The 13,554-nt window shown below is 58.4% G+C and overlaps 2 protein-coding genes across 7 annotated transcripts; one reads left to right on the plus strand and one right to left on the minus strand.

The window, feature by feature from the left end:
* The first annotated feature begins 202 nt into the window (after positions 1-202).
* Positions 203-7,048, plus strand: ABCB6 (ATP binding cassette subfamily B member 6 (LAN blood group)). Of its 3 annotated transcripts, none has more exons than XM_062498265.1 (20): positions 203-281; positions 1,133-1,664; positions 2,188-2,325; positions 2,612-2,801; positions 3,007-3,099; positions 3,355-3,547; positions 3,631-3,752; positions 3,838-3,947; positions 4,015-4,080; positions 4,212-4,337; positions 4,426-4,502; positions 4,591-4,654; positions 4,751-4,836; positions 4,938-4,995; positions 5,175-5,279; positions 5,680-5,854; positions 6,138-6,250; positions 6,360-6,454; positions 6,631-6,699; positions 6,778-7,048. In XM_062498265.1, exons 2-20 carry the CDS (start codon positions 1,149-1,151, stop codon positions 6,902-6,904), a joined length of 2,523 nt encoding a protein of 840 aa, XP_062354249.1. In that variant the 5' UTR covers positions 203-281; positions 1,133-1,148; the 3' UTR covers positions 6,905-7,048. The 3 variants fall into 3 exon arrangements, with proteins under 3 accessions (XP_062354249.1, XP_062354250.1, XP_062354248.1); XM_062498264.1 differs by lacking the exon at positions 203-281 and adding an exon at positions 340-489; XM_062498266.1 differs by lacking the exons at positions 203-281; positions 6,138-6,250; positions 6,360-6,454; positions 6,631-6,699; positions 6,778-7,048 and adding exons at positions 339-489; positions 5,996-6,131.
* Positions 7,049-7,801: 753 nt separating this feature from the next.
* Positions 7,802-13,513, minus strand: ZFAND2B (zinc finger AN1-type containing 2B). 4 transcript variants are annotated; one of them, XM_062498271.1, is made up of 9 exons: positions 13,048-13,513; positions 12,244-12,338; positions 11,686-11,817; positions 10,903-11,054; positions 10,338-10,445; positions 10,108-10,177; positions 9,495-9,571; positions 8,816-8,894; positions 7,802-8,551 (listed from the first exon to the last, which is right to left on the minus strand). In XM_062498271.1, the coding sequence occupies exons 1-9, from the start codon at positions 13,100-13,102 to the stop codon at positions 8,513-8,515; spliced, it is 807 nt and encodes a 268-aa protein (XP_062354255.1). In that variant the 5' UTR covers positions 13,103-13,513; the 3' UTR covers positions 7,802-8,512. The 4 variants fall into 4 exon arrangements, with proteins under 4 accessions (XP_062354255.1, XP_062354253.1, XP_062354254.1 ...); XM_062498269.1 differs by having other exon boundaries at positions 8,816-8,897; XM_062498270.1 differs by having other exon boundaries at positions 8,816-8,897; positions 10,108-10,195.
* Positions 13,514-13,554: the final 41 nt, after the last annotated feature.

Raw genomic sequence — 13,554 nt, forward strand, 5'->3', positions numbered from 1 at the left:
CCGGCTGCTCCTGCGGCACTGGCAGCTCCCAGTCGCCGCCGCGGGAGGAGGCAGGGGCTATATTTATCCCCGTGAGGGCAGTGCCCCGTCCTGCCTGACCTCTGTTGCGGGAGGCCCCGCAGGGGCTCCAGGGGCTATCGAGGCACCGCAGGGCTGGGCTGGCGACGGCGATAAGCGAGAGCGGGGCGTCTCACGGCGGAGGCGGAGATCCCCCGCGGCCACCGGGCTGGGAGCGTGTCCCACGGCACCGGGCCCTCCCCATCCTCGGCGCTGCGGGGGAGGTTGGTACCGCCCGGGGCTGGGCACCGGGAAAGGGGCGCACGCCGGGGTTGCAGTGCCGGTGCCGGGAAGGAGGCGGGCGGGCAGGAGCCGGCGGTACCGGCGCGGGGCGGAGAGCGGGGCGGGGCGGAACGGCGCTGGGGCCCGGCTGGCAGCGGGCGGGCGACGGCGCGGAGCCCGGAGCGGGCCAAGGCCGGCGGCCCGGGGCAGGTGAGCGGGCGCGGCGAGGCCGACGCGGCGGGCGGCAGGGCAGATAATCGCGGCGACGGGCCCGCGGCCGCCTGTCCCTGGCCTGAGCGGCGCCGGCGCCGCCCGGGCATTCACCCGGCGCGGCCTCTGCCTTGCCCTTTGCGACTGTTTTCTCCGATGTGTCCCTATCTTTGCTCTTGCCTCTGCTCTGCACGGCCCCGCGGTTCCCCGAGCATCTTCCGCATCCCCGGCCGCTCTTCCATCTGCGCGCCTGCCGCTTCATCACCCCGTTGCTCCCTCCCACTCTAGACCGGTCTCAGCTTCCCTCTGCCTTCCTGTCCCTGCGGTTCCCGCTGTTCTCATGTCCGAGGGCATCCTCAGGGGCCCGAGTGGCTCTGGAGGACCCAGCCTAATGTTGTGCCCCCGTCCAGGGCACGCATCATGTGTGTTGTTCATGGCCATCCCCATGCAAAGCTGGCCCTGTTTGCATGCACCGTTCTGTGTGTGCTGCATGCAGCAGGTCCTGTGTGTGTCTGTCCAGCAGTACTTGCCCCTGCCCTATGAGGGTCCTTGCTTCTTAGTGATACTTGCCTGTGAGTCCCTGTGTGCAGCTGGTACCACAGCCCATCCTGAAACCGTGCCTCAGGTTGTTTTCTCTCCACAGCTGGTGACCTGCCAGGATGGCCGTGCTGGGGGGCTACTGTGAGGGCAACAACTCCATCACCCAGGCCTGGGTCCAGCAGGGCTTCCAGCCCTGCTTCTTCTTCACGCTGGTGCCATCTGTGCTGCTGAGTGTCTGCCTGTTGCTGGGTGCCCTGCAGTATGCCTGCTACGCCCGCTTCAGTCGTGCCATGGAGCCCAAGTACATTCCCCGCTCTCGCCTCTACCGTGGCCAAGTCCTGCTGTCCCTGTTCCTGGCCCTGCTGCCCTTTGGTGGGCTGCTGTGGCAAGGAGTGGGGCTCAGACAGCTCTATGGGTATATGTTGCTGCATGCCTGCCTCTGGGCTCTCAGCTGGGGCTGTGCCATTGCTCTTCTGCAGCTGGAGCATACCCGGGTGCTGGCCCATGACCGAACACGGGGTCATGGCACTGTGCTCCTCCTCTTTTGGGCACTGGCCTTTGCTGCTGAGAACCTGACCCTTGTGTGCTGGAGGAGCCCTCTATGGTGGTGGGCACTGGAGGACACCAACCAGCAGGTGGGCTTGGGGGCTGTGGCCAGGGAAGGGGGATGAGGCACTTTTGGGGGTGGGAGGGACTGCAGCATCATGGTGTAGGGATAGACTATGCATGTCATAACCTGCCATGCCCAGGGTGTAAACAGTCCTGGGTTGCACCCACACATCTGCCAGATATTTCACTCCCAAGCCCAGCTATCACACATCTCTCCATGCCCCCACCCAGCCCAGGTCCTGCTTCTACCTGACCCAAACCCAGGTGCAGAAGTAGGAGTGTCTCCCTGCTTCCCACAGCCATTTGGCCCCATGCACCCCTTTGGGTAGGTGCACCTTGAGCCAGAGGGCATGGAGCCAGATGAGGTGGGGAGGAAAGATGTCTGGATGCTATGCTCAACCAGGGACTCCCACTGAGCTGCATGGAGTGTTCCCTGGCATACAGCACCTCATCCTCCTCTGCCCATTGTCTCTCCTAGATCATATCCATCCCATACTCAGGGTTGTGCTGAGGGCCAACTGAGATGCTGAACTCTCACTCTCCATTTAGGTGCAGTTCGGCTTCTGGCTGTTGCGTTACATCTGCACGTTCATGCTCTTCATCCTGGGCATGAAGGCCCCGGGGCTGCCCCATAAGCCCTACATGCTGCTAATCAATGAGGAGGAGCGGGACGTGGAAAACAGCCAGGTGAGTCCTGGGACTGAAGCAATTTTATGATATGACCAGGAAGGAGCTGGGGACAAACTGGGAATACAGCTGCCCTGGAATCAGCATCTTCAGGAGATGTGAGATGAACAAGGTTTAGGGCTGCCCAAGCTCCCTGCTTGCTGTCACTTGGATGCAACCCTGTTTGGAGGATGGAGTGGGCACTCTGGAGTGGGGCTGGTTTTCTTGGGGTGTTGCCCAGAGCCATTGCCAGCTGGATTGGGGTACCAGGTCAATGACTTCATGGTCTGCTCTCCTCCTCTCTCAGCCACTCCTGACTGATGCCAGCAGGACCACCTCCACCTGGAAGGATTTCCGGAGGAAGCTGCAGCTGCTGGTGCCATACATGTGGCCGAGGGGCAACCACCTGCTGCAGGCACTGGTGCTGTTTTGCATGGCACTCATGGGGCTGGAGCGGGCCATCAATGTCTTCGTCCCCATCTACTACAAGAACATTGGTGAGGCACCTGGAGCTTAGTGTGTGAGGCTTGCCACAGTCTTACCAAGTGTTGGGGGGTTGAAGTGACCTGGAAGGCTGCAGGGGTTTGGCAGGAGCAGAGTGTAGGGGATCAGAGTCCAGCACTGGCTGCTGGGGCTGCTTCCCAAAGGTACCCTGGGATGCTCCCCATCCTTCCATCCTGACCCTTGGCATACTTCCCACAGTGAATGAGCTGACAGCAGGCGCTCCCTGGCACACCCTGGCCTGGACTGTCTGCAGCTATGTGGGGCTGAAGTTCCTGCAAGGTGGAGGTGCTGGTAAGGACCATTGGGAAGGATGGAGTACTTGATGAGAGATGATATTGGGCACATCTTACCAGTGGTGGGGTAGCCAGGGAAGCCCATATGCCCCATCACTACTGCTCTCGTGGTATCAGCAACCAGGGCTGATCCCAGGTTAGGGAGAGTGTGTGGGCTTCATCCCAAATCCCCCTTTACCAGTTGGACTTTCAGAAGTCTTCTGCATGCCCCAGTGGGGCTGATCTCAGCTGACCTTTCCATGTTGCCCTGCAGGCTCCACTGGCTTTGTGAGCAACCTGCGCACCTTCCTGTGGGTGTGGGTGCAGCAGTTCACCAACCGGGAGGTGCAGGTGCAACTCTTTGCCCACCTGCACGGGCTGTCCCTGCGTTGGCACCTGGCCCGTCGCACTGGTGAGGTCCTGCGTAGCGTAGACCGGGGCACCAGCAGCATCAACAGCCTGCTCAGGTCAGTGTGCCCGTGGTGGGTGGGGGCTGGCCAGGCAGCCCCACCGAGCTGGACTAATGCCCCATCTCCCTCCCACCCCCCAGCTACATAGTCTTCAGCATTGTCCCCACCATTGCGGATATTGTCATCGGCATGGTTTACTTCACCTCAGTCTTCAGCGCTTGGTTTGGCCTCATCATCTTCGTGTGTATGAGCCTGTACCTGAGTGAGTGGCAGGGGGGGTCAGCGTGCAGGGCTGCCAGGCTGTGGGGTGGCAGGAGCCTTCCAATGCAGCTTCCTCCTGTCCACAGCTCTGACCATCTTCATCACTGAATGGAGAACCAAGTACCGTCGGGATATGAACACACGGGACAATGAGGCCAAGTCCAGGGCTGTGGACTCGCTCCTCAATTTCGAGACGGTACTGTAGGAGATGGGGGGGGTTACTGGCAACTACTTGGGTGCTGATACCAGCTCTGCTCCTGTAGGTGAAGTACTACAATGCAGAGAGCTATGAGGTGAACCGCTTTAATGATGCCATTGTCAAGTACCAGGTATGGAGTGCTGAGCATCTTTGGGGACACCAAGGGGGAAGAAGCCAAAACTCACACCTGTAGGGATGAGGGAGATCATCACAGGACTGGTTTGAAGGCAGCAGCATCCCACTGGACTTTGTCTCTGCCAGGTCTCAGAGTGGAAGGTCAGTGCCTCGCTGGGCCTCCTCAACCAGACCCAGAACCTGGTCATTGGCCTAGGGCTGCTGGCTGGTTCCCTGCTCTGTGCCTACTTTGTCACTGAAAACAAGCTGCAGGTAAGGCTGGTGCCAGCCTGTGCAGACCCCTGCTGAGATGGGGCCCTGGGGCTGGTGGTTACAAACCCCTACACCCTATCCCTTCCAGGTGGGGGATTTTGTCCTTTTTGGCACCTACATAATTCAGCTCTACACACCACTCAACTGGTTCGGCACTTACTATAGGTAATGCTGGGAGCTGTGGAGGTTCCTGGTGTGAGTGGTTTGGTATGTGCTTCTCCAAACCCTTTTCTTTGGTCTTTGCCCTCTTCAGGATTATCCAGAAGTCCTTTGTGGACATGGAAAACATGTTTGAGCTCTTCCATGAGGAGCAGGAGGTGGGTGCTACCTTTCCTGGACCTTGCTCCCTCGTTTGGGCTGTGATCCTGCCCTAGGGATAGGCAGGCTGTGAGCACGTGCCTCTACTTTGACAGGTGAAGGATGTGGTGAATGCCAGTGATCTGCGCTTGGAGGGTGGGAAGATTGAGTTTGAGAATGTGCACTTCAGCTACGTGGATGGGTATGGGGTACTGGGCACAGGGTGGGACCTGCTATGGGACCTGGCACAGGAATGTGGGGCCATGGAATGGCCCTGAGCCACTCTCCATGTCCCTCCTCCAGGAAGGAAATCCTGCAGGACGTCTCTTTCTCTGTGATGCCTGGGCAGACCGTGGCTCTGGTGAGAGCGGGACTTGGAGTGTGAGTTTGCTGAGGGAGGGAAGGATGGGGTTAGAAAGGCTGAAAAATATGAAGGTGGGAAGGACAGCCCTCCAGCAGGGCCAGCCCTTTCCTGTCCAGCCCCTGGCCTCCAGCAGCTGGGATTTTGTAATCTCCAAGTCCCTTTTCCTTTGTGTGCAGGTGGGACCTTCAGGCTCTGGGAAGAGCACCATCATCCGTCTGCTCTTCCGCTTCTACGATGTACGGGGTGGCTGCATCCGCATTGATGGACAGGACATCTCCCAGGTGAGGGGGGAGGGCCTCCAAGGACTGGGGAGGACACACCAGTTTATCTGAACCTCACAGCACTGCTCAGTGCAGGCACCAGCACCAGCACCTCCCCAGGGCACAGGTGAGCACGCAGCCCCCCCAGCCCCTTCACAGGCTGATGGCTGTGCCAGAAATGGCAGAATGGCGCGACTCTGGGACCCCAGGCTGAAATGTTGGGTGCTGACCAGGGCTCCCTGGGAAGGACTAGGGCTCTGTCAGGGCCCCCTACTGCAGAGTGGAGATACCTCTGGTACAGGGTGACCCTACAGCACATAGCTTGCAAGGAATGGGGCTCATAGCTGAGGGTAAGATTGGGTTTTGGAGGGATCTTTGCATTGGGTATGGGTCTTGCTGAGCCCTTTCCCCTGCCTCCCAGGTGAAGCAGGCTTCGCTGCGTGCTCACATTGGGGTGGTGCCCCAAGACACGGTGCTCTTCAACGACACCATTGCCAACAATATCCGCTATGGATGGATCCTGGCCACTGACCAAGAGATACAGGAGGCAGCCCGGGCCGCTGACATCCATGACCGCATTCTTTCTTTTCCTGATGGTGAGACCCCTGCAGTTCCCACCATTCCATGGTCCCCTAAGATCTTCTAGCTGCCCTCACAGGTATCCTGGGGTGACACTGCCCATGGGGACACCTGCATGACTCTGTGTTTTGCTTTGCCTTTCCCTGCCTTTTTTCCAGGGCTAGATCAGCCCCTGGACAGGGATGAGCTGAGGTTCCACCACGTAGCTGTGTGGTCACAGTAGGACCTCCCAGGGCAGCAGGTCCCCATCTCCATTTCAGAGGGCACCAGCACATCATGTTTCTGCTGTCGTGTCTGCAGGATACAACACCCAGGTGGGAGAGCGAGGGCTGAAGCTGAGCGGGGGTGAGAAGCAGCGCGTTGCCATTGCACGCACCATCCTGAAGGGTCCTCACATCATCCTGCTGGATGAGGTAACAGCAGTGGCCCCAGCCCAGCCTTAGCCAGCTCTGCAGCAGCCTCATGCCCAGCAGCTGCCCACACTATCTCCATCCCTTCTACATGTTGTGTCTCCCCTTGCAGGCCACATCTGCACTCGACACAGAGACTGAGAGGAACATCCAGGCTTCTCTGGCCAAGGTCTGCGCCCACCGCACCACCATTGTTGTTGCACACAGGTAGGGATAAGGGGAAAGGGCGCATGTGGGAAGTGCTGGCCAGACCCCCATGGAGGGGCACACAGACATGCCCTCGACTCAGGAGGTGAGAGCCTCTGGGACTGAAACTTCTGACACCATGCAAACCCTCAGAAAGCCTCTCCCCAAGTCAAGGTAACACCTGCTTTTCTCTGCAGGCTCTCCACTGTGGTAGGTGCAGACCAGATCTTGGTGCTTAAGGATGGGCACATTGTGGAGCGAGGGAGGTGAGCACAAGGAGAGGGGACCCCCTCCCTGGCTCTGAGGCCAGCTCAGGACCTTGCACCCCTCCACTTTCCTCACAGGCATGAGGAGCTGCTGCAGAAGGGTGGTGTGTATGCTGGCATGTGGCTGCAGCAGCAGACCGCAGACGAGAGCGAGAGCAAAGAACACCACACTGAGAAGCCCCACGGCAGCAAGAAAATATCATGAACATGACCAGGAGTTCTGCTGTGACACTGACTTGGGTCCAGGCCCCCACAGTGCCTGGGAGTCTTTTGCTGGCTGAGGCAGGGACCCTGCCTGCCCTAGAGCTGCAGGGCCTTGGTTGGACACTCCACTAAATTTGTACATGTTTGTTTTGCTGTTGTGTAGTTTCTTAAACCAGGTCCTTTCCCAGGTCTGTGCCTGCGTGCTCTGGGGAGGGTACCCATGCCTCTTGGCCGGGGCAGGCAGGGTTAGTGCCTATGCCCTTGGGTGAGCTGGAAGCTCTGTTGTGAGGCTGAGCTCCTTGTGCTTAGGTGGGCAAGGGGTTGACAAGGCTGTCGGCACCTGCCCAATCCCCACAAAAAGGGCTGAGCTTGGCAGGGGGCTGCACCCCAACAGCAATGGAAGAGCAGGGCATCTGGTATCCCCTCACCCCTATGTGGGCCCCCCACTTCAACCACCATCCACAAAGGTGTGCTGCTTTGGGATGGACACCACATGACTGCTTCCTCAGGTACCTCTGTACCTTGTGCTATGCTTTTATTTTCTCCCAAGCTGCACTTTGACAAGCCTCAGCATTCCCTGGACCCAGCCTGAACCCCCCTCCCTCAGCTGCTCAGAGGACAGCCCAGTCCCGTATGGCTGCAGACCCCCTGCAAGAAGCCAGAAGGACAAATCACCTCCACCCAACCGGGCTCTAGGCTCAGGGCTTTGTTTTTAAGGAGGGGTTCTGTGCTATTGCTGTGTAGGAGGGGATCCCCAGCAACCTAAAGTGGAAGAAGGGAGGCATTCCTACCCTAGCAGCATTTAAACAGGGCCCTGTTTAAGTTTAGGGCAGCAAAAAGCAACCAACAGCAGGAAGGCAGCTGCAACCATCCCATGTGAGCGATGCTGGCATTCAAGTCACTGCCAAAGTTATTTATTACATTAAACTAGAAAGGAAATGCAGCTCCGTTCAGTCTCAGAGAGGTCTTGTGCCCCAGCCGAGCAAGGTAAGGCTCAACATGCTCTTGTGCATGCAAACAGCAGGGAGGCACCGAGGGTGCGGGGTGTGAGGAAGGGGCTGCCTTCATGCTGCTGGGAGGCTGCACATTCAGCTGTGCCATGCCCAGACAAGAGATCATCCCAGCCACATTTGCTCCTTGCTGAGGGGCTGGCACAGCCCTCCCCAGAACATGGAATCCAGCCCCCTACTATAGAAGACGGCTACATCCCAGCTGCATGTCTGAGCATGCAGAGATGTCCCCACACAGCCCTGCCCTCACCCCACAGTCCCAGCAGTGTTGGGACATGGCTGTGGCAACTGTGGGTAACTGCAGGCCCTGGGCTGTGCCTTGCTTTGGTCAGTGTGTATCCAGCCACGTCCTCTTCAGTCTTAACCTCCCCAGGAACATCAGCAATTGGCTGCGCTAATTTTACATAGGTACTAGGGCTGAAGTGTCAGTGTATATTTGGTGGCTTACAGCTCCCAGGGAGAGATGAGCTGTCCTTGGCAAGGGGCTCTTGGTACCAGTGTCCAGGCCAGAGCCCTATGGCATCCATGTGGAAGGCCAGAGCCACTCCTCAGGTCACAAGCAGGATCCTATGTCCACTGGCACACCCCGCCTCACCTGCCTACGACATGCTGCAGTTTGATGGCTTTGAACCATGTGCCTGGAACAGAAAGAAGCACAGTGAGCAAGGGCAAGCAGGTGTCTTCCTCCCTTCTACAAGAGGGCATATCCAGTGCTCAAGCTCCCAAAGCTGTGTCCTCAGCAGTGATGCTGCCACTGCCCCAGGCTGGGCTGCCCTCCTGGTGAGACAACCCAGGCTAGACAGAGCCCAGAGTAAGCAGAACCCAGGGAAGCCCCCTCCCTCACACAACTAGGCCAGGATCAACCCCATGACAAAGCAGAGCCCATAGCCAACCTCACTCACCTGCCGCTGCGACTGCTGGTACTCTGCTTCGCTTGCTGACAGTGCCTGGGCCAGTGCCAGATCCTCCTCCTCCTGTGTGCTACTGGGACAGTGGTACATTGTGTGCCTCAGCCTCCCTCAGGCTCACAGGCTGAGTGCTCAGAGCCCTTCTGGCTTTCAGCATCTCACTGCAACCCCCCAGCATTATTTTAGGGCAGGGAGCAACTGAGGATAACTTTCAGCAGGGATGGGGCTGGGGAGGGAGCAGAGGATCCAGCTGGGGCCAACAGCCAGAAATCTGGGCCAAGGAGAGCAATGTTAAGTCCAGTTTGTATGACTGAGCTTTTGGCAGCACGGGGCACTGGACCTAGGGACATGAGCTCCTGGGTGTCCTCCATGAGCACCCCTACTCTACCTATCACTCTCCAGTCAAACCCATTAGCTGACAAGTGGTCAGACAATGGTTTGCCCAACTCTGTGTGTCAGTCACTGTTCCCTACCACCATCCCTAGGGCTGAGGGCATGTTCAGCAGAACAGAGTTCCCTGTTGGCTCTGGACTCTTCCTTTTTTCCCCCATCAGTCACAGAGAGGCATCATATGGAAACACATGCTGAGAGGAATGTTATCCCAGAGCCACATGTTTCCCCAGGCACCTTTCACGTGCAGGTTGAATGCACACCACACACTTTGGGACTGTACCTGGGTGGCTGTGCTGAGCTGCGTGCTGACTCTGCCAGGGACATCTCCAGAGCTCGCTGCAGCGCCTCTTCCTCGCTCTGAAACAAAACACCTTGTCACCAGCTGGGCCAGGGTTGGGGGAGGCAGGAAGCAGCCCTGAAGCACATGTGGCAGGTACAGTCTTTCCTGGCCAAGGGTGGGCAAATCTTTCTCCCAGAGGCCAGACACAGCCAAGGTGAAAAACTGGGGCTCTGGACAGACTGGCAGTGCTCTCCCCCAGCCCAGGGGATGCATCCCTGCTTGCTAATGCAGAAGTATGCCAAGAATACCAGTGGAAAGCAACTTCCAGTTTCCTCCAGACTTTGCCTGTACTATAGAAAGACAATATCCAAGGAAAATGGCTGGTGCACTTTGTCCATTTGGGGAAAGCTAAGCACCAAGCACAGCTAAGAGCTGTCATTCACAGGCACCAGAGCAAGCTCTGATTTCCCACAGAGCATTCAGAATCACTGTCTACCAGAGGAGGTCCAGCTAGAAGCACAGTCACCTACAGAGCACAGGCTAGAAAGCAATTGTTGCAGTCACTTCCTAGAGGGCACAGAAACCACCCCAAATGCCAGGCCAAGCCACTCACCAGCCCATTCTGCAGCATGACAGCTGGAGGGGAGGTGCTGCGAGTTTGGGACACAGCTGCTCTGCCTTCCCTGCAAGCACAAGAAAAGCTGCATTATTGTCAAGGCACAGAGCCCCATCAGTCCTGCTGAGGCACAAGAAGAAGGGAGCTGTCACTCTGGCATTCCACAAAGACCTAAGCTGAGCCTGGTCATGCCCACCTCAGAATTACAAGTCAGGCCATCACCTTACCTGGCACAGGCTGGAGAAGAGGAGCTGTCTGCTGGCCGGGCAGTTCCACTGCTTGATGCAGTGAATATTTTGGAGGAGGATGCCTGGGCTCTGGTAACCGCAGCATGCCTAGGACAGACAGGACACCTGTGAGAAACTGTTTTACCAACATGAGCAATTCCTAGGCATTGAACACCTTGGGATATCAAGCTGGATAAGCAAGACACTTCCTTGGCTCCTCTTCCTCCCATGTTGTGGCTCTTATTCCCAAGAGTTTCAAGTACTGTTTCTCTCCCTGAAACCTTGTACCAGGACATGCAGAAACCATCGCCTTACAGAATAAAGGGTTGGGGAAAGAAGCCAGAGCAAAGCAGTCAGCAGGCAGTACTGACAGCTTTTGCTGCAGGAGAGACTGTGCATACCAGTGTGCTTGGTGGTAGAAGTGGACACCCTGGCACACAGGGCAGGGAATATGAGAATGCAGCAGTACCAGACAATGGGTCAGGAGGAGCTGGGCTTCTTCCCTGTCATCCATATGGCAAACACAACCTCACCCCTCCTAGACTGTTTGTTCTCAGACCCTCACCCTGCTTTGGAAAGGGGGTGCACTGCCCCACTGCAGTCATGGTCAAGGGGGTGCCGGTGCTTGAGGCAGTAGTTCTTGTGGCACTGGTCACAGATCACCTTCATCATCTCCTTCTGCTTGCAGCCAGGCTTCAAACACTTGTTGGTGAAGATCTGAAAGATGACACAGCAGTGGTGAAAAGGAGCACATGCTGTAGGACTGGGGCTGTCCCTTGTCTCCATGCCAGGCCCTGGGCACTGACCAGCCTTCCCCACCAGTGTATCTTGTGTGATGCTCTGAAATTTCTCTCTGAATACTTTCTTTAGATAGTTCATTAGTAATTCACTGGTGCTTTAGTGTCCATATACAAGAGTCACCACAACAACAGAATGCACAGCAGGAAGAAATGCCTTGCCCAGGGACTCCTGCCTTCCATGCCAGTACAGTGGGGAAAGCTCAGGGCATTCCAGCTGCTGCTGGGCTGGATTCCTGCTGGGCTAGCTCCCTACAGCAATTTAATCTCCTGGCAAGATAGGGTAGCTAATTGTGATTGCATTTTCCTGTCAGCAGCATGCAGTTTCCCATCCTTAGGTTCCAGGTGGCTGCCCAGCCCCACTCCATCACCACTTTGCTCCCAGACTGCCTCCACCAAGCCCTGCCGATGCGCACACCTCCAGCTCATCAACCCTCCCCGCCATCAGCCTGTGCCAGATAGCACCAGGCAGGACTGCATCTGTGTTTTCACCCCATTCCTGGGCTCAGAGAGCTGGCAGGGCTCACCTGGCAGAGCCACACAGTACATACCTTGCGTTTGCGTTGTGCAGGGTCAGACTTGCAGTCACGGTCAATGTGTTCACCCACCACAACATCAGGCATCTCCCCTCGACTCACAGGGACTGGGGTGTTGCAGAGGGGACATACTGGGACCTGCACATCCTGCAGAGACAACAAAAGGTAGCTGCGAGCAGGTAGCTGGGCAACCTTGAGTGCTGCAGTCTCCTCTCTCCCTTTCAGGACCTGCCTACCATGGCTTCCACAACTTCAGCTGCAGTTTGAGATCCTGCTCATGACCCTCCAAACAGCTTGCACAGCAGGTGCAGAGGCACAAACATACACTCTGGGAAGGGAAGATGGTATGGCTGGGAGATGCCCAAACCACTTCACTCAGTGGGAGAGGGAGGGCTGGATGTTTGTGGCACTGAGATACAGATCCTGGTTTTCAGGTACATCTTCAGACTCAGTACACATCCCAAGGGGGACTGGTTAAGCAACCAAAGTCACCAGAGATTATTATAATCGGTGGCAAGAAAAGCTCAGCAGCTCCATGCAGAAGGGTAGATGAGATCTGCTCTCTGCACTTACCTTCTTGTAGGCAGAGGTGCAATCGTGCTGGGCATAAGCGATGTGGTCCGTGCAAAAGATCTGCTCACAGGCATCGCACTTCAGGGGAAGGAAGTCTAGGAGCAGGATATGGCGTGGGCAGAGAGCATGAAGAGCAACATTGCCCACCCGCAGTCTGGGAGCCTCCCCGACTTTCCCGAAGGCACAACAGTGACCCGTGGCAAAGCCAGGGCCGCACCTGTCATCCCCCAGCACGAAAACAAAAAGGCTGCAGGTCCATAGCCACGTCTTCAGAAATACCCAGGACTCCTCCTCAAAACGTGCCGCCCCGAGATCAGGAGTAGCATCCTGAATCACACCGAGTTCCCCATGGGCTGCCGGCCCCAAACCGGTGGGAAGTGATGCTGCTACAGCCGCCACGGGCTTCGCCCACTGGGATAACCGGGGTATGGACGGGTCCCAGCCTGAAGCACGGAGGGCCGGCAGCGGGGGTGCCTGCCCGGGCCCTGCCCCGCTATCCCCGGGCAAGAGCCGCTGCCCACCCGGCTAGAGCCACCGGCGGAAACCCGGTCTACCGGCACGGACAGCCGGCCCCGCCCTAGCGGGGTGCCCGCGGGCAGCGGGAAGGACCGGAGACCCCTCCGCCAAGGGCAGCACGGGCGACACGGCCCGTCCTTCAGGCCCCGATACCGTGCGGCCGCCCAGCGCCGCCCCGCCGCCTCTCCGCAGGCCGGGCGGCCCGGTCCGTGCCGCCCAGGCCCAAGCCCGCGGCCGCTTCGCCGGCTTGCGAGCCGTGCCCATTCCCCGGGTCCCCCCGGCGCTCACCCAGGCGCTGGCAGGCGGGCCAGGAGCAGTGCGCGCCCAGGTCCGGGAACTCCATGGCGGCACTACCACCACCGGCACCGGCGGCCCCGCCGCGCCCGCTTCCGGCGGGGCGTCACGGGGCGGGACCAGGCGCAGCCCGGCCCCGGGGGTCCTCGCCCCGCCCCGCGGCTCCTGGCGGCCGCCTCACCCCTCCTTATGCCCGCGGCTCCGGGAGCGCCGCTGGGACCCGTGGGAACACCAGCTCGAAAGCTGCCCCGGCGCTGGGGGAAGGCTCAGGGCAAGGCAGAATCCACGAGGGCCAGCGCCAGAACCATCCTGCCCTGCCAGGCCAGCAAGAAGTGTCTCTGCCCCCATGGGACAGCTTGAACTTTTCCCTCCATCCTTCCTCCCCTGCCCCAAGGGACATAAACCACCGATCCTGCCGTGTAACAGAGCTGCTGGCTCTATTCCGGCCACCTCGGAGTCTCCAGGTGCCATGCTATGATGCCCAGCAGAGCACAGACAGGG

The sequence above is a fragment of the Cinclus cinclus genome, chromosome 9, assembly GCF_963662255.1.
Source record: "Cinclus cinclus chromosome 9, bCinCin1.1, whole genome shotgun sequence".
NCBI lineage: Eukaryota > Metazoa > Chordata > Aves > Passeriformes > Cinclidae > Cinclus > Cinclus cinclus.